The sequence below is a fragment of the Poeciliopsis prolifica genome, unplaced genomic scaffold, assembly GCF_027474105.1.
Source record: "Poeciliopsis prolifica strain line A6 unplaced genomic scaffold, Auburn_PproV2 SCAFFOLD025, whole genome shotgun sequence".
NCBI lineage: Eukaryota > Metazoa > Chordata > Actinopteri > Cyprinodontiformes > Poeciliidae > Poeciliopsis > Poeciliopsis prolifica.
Window position 1 is genome coordinate 6,868,595 of NW_026562400.1, and position 6,123 is coordinate 6,874,717.

Consider the following 6,123-nt stretch of genomic DNA (forward strand, 5'->3'; position numbering starts at 1 on the left):
CTGGAGCTAATCTGGAGCCCACATGAGGCCTGAGGGCTGTAGCTGGTGACTGAATTCAATTATTTTGAGGCAATATAGTGTATGTTAACAATAGATTTTTCAAATGCTAAATGGTAAAGGTTAGAAGCAACTTCCATGAATATCTATGCCACACATCAAAACCCCAAAAGGTACAATTATGGAAATTAAATCAAAGCAGGTACATCCTGCAAAATTCCTCCTTGCTTCATTTGTTTAGGTTAGATGGATCAATATGTCAGCGGCAAGGCCTGTTTTTTATGAATGAACTCTGAAATAACTTAACGATACATTATCCAGCAGCGTAAATGATTTTAGTTTGTGCGTTGTCCATGTACCACAGTTGCAGTGATCAAGTCAACTCTACCCTTCAAGTGGTGTGGGTCTTTCAAACAGTGGTTCTAGAGGCAGCAGGTGTCCTGAACTATGGAGCTCACTTTCCACATGAATAAGATGTGACTCACTAGCGGGAAAACCACTAGTGAGTCTAAGAAGAAAACCGGGCAGGAAAAAAAAAAACCAAAACAAAGACAATAGCGACCAAAAGAATTCAGGTTTTGTAATTAGTAAAATGAAACCCAGTGGAAAAACAAATCAACTGAGAAACATGCAACATTGAAAAACAGAAGCAAAAGAACAAGCACAACAAGACAAACTTAATAAAACCTAAATTTGATCTGTATTTCATTTATTTATTTTTTTATTTTCAGTTTTGTTCATTTTCACAATCTCCAAAACCCTGAAGAAACTATGAGTGATATGGAGCTGCTCTTGTTATTCCTCTTCTGTTCTCTTTGCACTACAGTTAAATTTGGATTTTGCTTCCTCTATATCAAGCATACATTTTTGTTGACATTTTACACAAGTTCAACTTTCCATTCAAACAATAAACAGTCAAACACATGCATTTCATCTAAATTTTAAATTGGGTGCAATGCATTCCACAAATATCTTTGTTATTCAAATAAATCTAAAGTAGATAAAATAGTTCAGCTGTTGTCTCGGATGCTGCTGGACAAGATTAATGAAGAGGATTTTTCATGTTTTAGTTTTTTTCTATGTTGAACCTTTAAGATATTTTCAGTTTATTCATAAATCTTGAGTGTGAAGTGTTTCCAAATCTTACAGAAAGTGCGTTTTTGGTTTAATTGCTTATTGTTGTAGATCTTCCATAGATGCCTCTTTTCCTGGAAAAAAAAAAAATAAAAAATCTATGTCTCACTTCTGACTTGTCCACGTTCTGCAAACCTCTTTTCTGCTTTATGTCATATAACTGAAATATGTAGTTCAACACAATATTTGGGGAAATTGATTCTCCTCTAACCTTATTATATAAGTAGTTACCGGCACTCAAAAAAAGAAGTTCCAAATGCATAACATGTTGCTTAGCTGAAAGCAGGGAAAGATCTGTTGTGATTCAAAGTGGGACTGACAACTGTAGGAAAGTGTGGACAGAGCTACTGCGGCTCAGTGAGTCTCACAGAATCCATGATGACAGCTTCCAGTCTGACTGATGCTGGAAATGGCTAAAAAAAGACCAGCCTGGGCTTCTGGTGCATTTGCTCGAATTGTTTAGCTTTTATTTTTAAAGGTGAGATATCAAATTCAAATGGAAACCTTAAGGTCCCAAATAGGGAAAAGGAAGCTGTGTTTTATCTGAATCAACACCTTACAGTTAGGGAGGAAATGGGGGTTAATAAAAACAGGAAATACAATAGAAGGAAACAGGAAATGAGGGAATCTATTTCTGACACACAATACTATCAGTTTCAAATGAAAAAAATATATGCTTTGATACCCGAGGGAGATTAAGTAAAGCGGTTTGTATTAAAAGTTTATAATAAAACATACGTTTCTACGAGTAGTGGAGGAAAAGGCAGCGAAAACAAAGAATTGAGCAAGGTTTTCTCATCTCAAAGCGAATAGCGACCCCTGCTGGTCAATGGTAGCAACTTTTCAACTTTGGAGTCCTATTTTTTGAATATTTGAGATATGGAAAATAACTGAAAAAAGAATTAGTAGAACTATTTAAAATCTAATTAAAAAGCTAAACTGGAAACAGAGCTGCAGAGATGCTATAAAGTTTACAGGCATTTGTATTTAGGTACATTTGACTTGAATTTTGTAGAGACACTAAATGGGGTATAAAATATTTAAAAAGATCAAACATATAGCTTTCAGAGGTTAAATTTCAAAGGTTTTATGTCAAGGCTATCATAGGCACACTGTATGTTTGCAACATATTGCAAAATTTCTTTGTATGTGCAAAGTTGAGGAGACTTGATTGTGAATCTTCTACTTCACATTTAAGCACAACTTTGGATCAGTCACAAAACATCCAAGGAAATTTTGCATGGTTGTGCTTTAGAGATCTTTTTAAACGAGACTGAAAAACTTTCAGGAAAAACAGTCTTTATTTTGTCATATCAGAACCAAAAACAAAATAAACATACAAGTTAAAACCCAAAAGACACCAAAATAAGAACATCAGCCAATTTCCCCTGTCACAAAAAAAAAGAAAAAAAAAAAATCACACATTGCACATTTCAGTCTCAGTCTAAGATTAGAAAATTCAAGTCAGGGTTTCAGATTTTGCGACCAAACACACATTTTAGTCTTTCATTTCACATCACAAAGGAAGAATTTCATAGTACATGCTTGCCCATATTAAGAATCTTACCAAAATTAAAGACCTTTGAGCTGTAATTCTCTCTGTGAACAGGTTAAGTGATCTGGTCCTCGGCTAATCCAGCTATCGCTGCCTTTAATCTTTTAATCCAGTTTTCTCCTGAACTACAGATTCGGTTAGATTTGTTGAAAGGTAGATGGGGCCCCTTTTGTCTTGTTTGGAGAAGCACTGTGGTGGAAAATCCATTTTAAAATTTTCAAGTGTTACTGAAGACAGCAATAAACCTCTGTTTACCTCACATCGTGAAAGGGTGAAAGCATCACTTTGCAGAGAGGAATGTACAGTTCACCTGCCCTATTGCTGAGGCACAAATTCAATTGTTGCAGGATAAACGTTTAAGTTTTCTTAAATAAGTAGACTATGTTTATATGTTTATACATTCCACCTTTTATGGTTCATCAGCTGAAAAAAAAATTTAATGGCTTTTTATATTTAAGACCTGAAAACAATCAAATGGGATTATAATGAAATAAAGTAAAACTAAATATAATTTACTCTAATATTTTATAAGAATGTTAGAAGACATCTTTGTAGCGATCAGTTGGTCTTATTCACCATGCCCTTGGTTTTCAGCTCTGCCAGCTTGCTGGTAACAAAGTTCCACTTAAAGGAGGCGTCTTCGCCGCTCCCTCCCAGCGTCACATATTTAGAGAAGCTGTTGTTGCTGCTGCTGCTTCCTGCTTCCGTCTCCTCAGTCGGGCCGGCCTGCTGCTCCTCCCCTGCAGCCTGAGTCGCTCCTTCCTCACCTGACTCTGCCACACCCTCATTTGCAGCTGCAGCTGCAGCAGCAGCTTCGGCCTGTTTCTTTGCAGCAAAGTTGGTTGCAAAACTATCCCAGAATCCACTGCGCCTGGTCGGTCGAGGAGGTTCTTCAGGTTTTACTGCGAGAGGGCTGAAAGTTCAGGAAAGTCATGGGTGTCATTGACCTCGTGCTTCAATAATGTATCAAATCCAATTTAGATTTTAAAAAATGGCTGGATATAATCAAAATTAAAAAATTTCATGAGAAATTATTAATCTTGAAGCAGACAAACTGTACTGAATATATTTGGAATAAAGATTAAGTTCTTTTGAGATTTTCTTTTAATGATAAAATTACTTTATTAACTCTTCATCTTAGGGCCTCAGAGAAACATTTCATACAAAAGGTCTTACAGTCTTTACATTAATAAAGTTAACCAGTCATGCAAAAAACGCCTCCGATTTTGACTCCAATAAGCTGAAACGTAAATACGCTCTGAACTCACTGGTCAGCGACAGGCGGGCACTCGGTCTCCTCCAGGAGCTGGTGCTCATCCTCTTTGTTGAAGAGAGACGAAAACCTGTTCCAGCTTTTAGCCCCGGCCCCCTGCATCTGAAAAAGCAGACACGCAAAGGTCAAAGTTCATAAGATAGGACAGGATATATTTCTAGTTTTCTAAAAAAAACAAAGACCCTATTGCTTAGAAACTCAAAGAGGAGCTTTAATTATATTTCCTGTCAAGACAGGTATTGCACTGACTTGTTATTGTATGTTGACATTTATCAGTGCTCTGGTTGGCTGATAGCATACCTTTCTGGCCAGCTGAGAGACAGCGTTGGGCCCTTCATCCTCCTGTATTGGACTCATGTCATGTTCTACCTCTGTGACCTGAAACAGCATTGAACAAAATGAATGTACTTCACCTTTCCACCTTCCAGTCTTCAATTAATGCCGCAGACAAGAGTTTCTGTACAGACACCGCCATCTAGTGTGCATTCTGAATACTGCAACCTGCAGAACCTGTGGTAAACTCTTCTTAGAATCACACATTAATTGTTGTCTTCCAAGAATATACATTGCATTGTGTGACACTATGCAATGTGTCACACAATTGCATAATGTGATAAAAAAATAAGTTCTTAAGATCCAGAGAATTTGGTTTATAAATTATGGACTTAATCTTAATAAACATGGGGAACTAATATTTAGTTTTGTACTTTTACCTTTTTGTCTTTATTTTGGTTATTTTGTTTTGTTTGTATTTCCTTCTAAAGCACTTTGAACTGCCTTGTGGCAGAAAATGTGCTTTACCTTCCTTAAACTGACTTACTAAGTCTTGCTAGGAGCTAAGTCAGTTTAGCAATAGGATTTGTAAACTGTAAACTCTCTCCACACATGCAATGTATTATTTCGTCCTAACAGGAACTCTAGCATTTCAATGAGAGCCCAAGTTGAAGATGTCAGCTGATATGATCGGAGTGTGCGGTGAGGAGTTGGCTATCTGTCTCATCCCGTCAGGCACTGGAAGGCCAACTAATCCGCTTGCTCAGCTCCAAACTGAGATCGAATTTCTCTGCTCTGCAGTGAACTGGGTCAGCACAGCACCGTCTGTTCCAGTGACAGCAATTCCAGCAAGAACTAAACCTGCTGCAATTGGAAATAGACAAGCATTTTGTTCTTCAAAATGTAAAAACTCTTCTAAAGAGATGATCTTGAGAAAGTGCCTAAGATGCTTTGGAAATTTGAAAGTTGTAGCTCTTTTGCAAGAAGTAGTTTCCACACTTAGGGTAGCCTCAGAGTTTACCTCCTGTAGATAAATTGATGGTTAAAAGTAAAAAATATTTATTTCCTAAAATGATTTTAAAGATAATACTTTTTTTTCTTGCTTAAGCTTTTAATTATTTTGTTTAGTTTTTTTCTAGTTACAAAATATAAATCATTTTCAACCCCAGTAGACAACTCAAAATGCAATGATGTTAAAATAAAATGAGAATTTCTAAACTAATATGTCCATGCCTGAAGTCTCAGACAATATTTATTGTCTGAGACTTCAATATCTCAGACATATCGTCTTGTGTAAAAATGCACAAGACGAAAAACAAAAGATGGTAACATCTGTCATCAAGTTTCTTTCATATCGAAAGGACATCATCCTGCAAGATGTATCCGACTTCGTTTCCAATATTACAAAAATAAAACAAGTGACCCGATCTTGGTGTTAATCATGTGAGATTTCTCAGATTTGATCATTTATCTCATACTTGTGTGTAAATCCTTTACCTCCTCTGCAGTGTCCTCCTCATACTCAGGATTCAGAGTCTTCATCACTTTGCCTTTGTAAACCTTCCACATGGGATTCATGTTTTCACAAACTGATGCTCAAGGCTTTGAGGAAACACCTGTGAAGACGTTTGTCGCTCCAGTCGCCCACCCTCCACCAAGTCTCCACTTCCAGCTTCAGGACGTCTCAGCTGGTCCTCAGCAGACCTGTTTCCATGTGGGAAAACTTTCAGCGGGCGGTAAACACAGAAAACCTCTTCAGAATGAAGATTGGAGTAATTTCATAGTCTTCCTTTGATCAGATTTGGTCTATTTCTTCAGGACAAACAGGTTAGCAGGAGCTGCCGTTCTCACAATGTGTCTGCACAGGTAAAACTAGGAAATCGTGTTGCTC

At 37.1% G+C, this 6,123-nt stretch overlaps 1 protein-coding gene across 1 annotated transcript; it reads right to left on the minus strand.

Moving 5' to 3' along the window:
• Positions 1-2,414: 2,414 nt before the first annotated feature.
• On the minus strand, positions 2,415-6,123 carry LOC129370965 (uncharacterized protein C1orf232). The gene is made up of 4 exons (XM_055047273.1): positions 5,730-6,123; positions 4,260-4,337; positions 3,955-4,061; positions 2,415-3,599 (listed from the first exon to the last, which is right to left on the minus strand). The coding sequence occupies exons 1-4, from the start codon at positions 5,808-5,810 to the stop codon at positions 3,245-3,247; spliced, it is 621 nt and encodes a 206-aa protein (XP_054903248.1). The 5' UTR covers positions 5,811-6,123; the 3' UTR covers positions 2,415-3,244.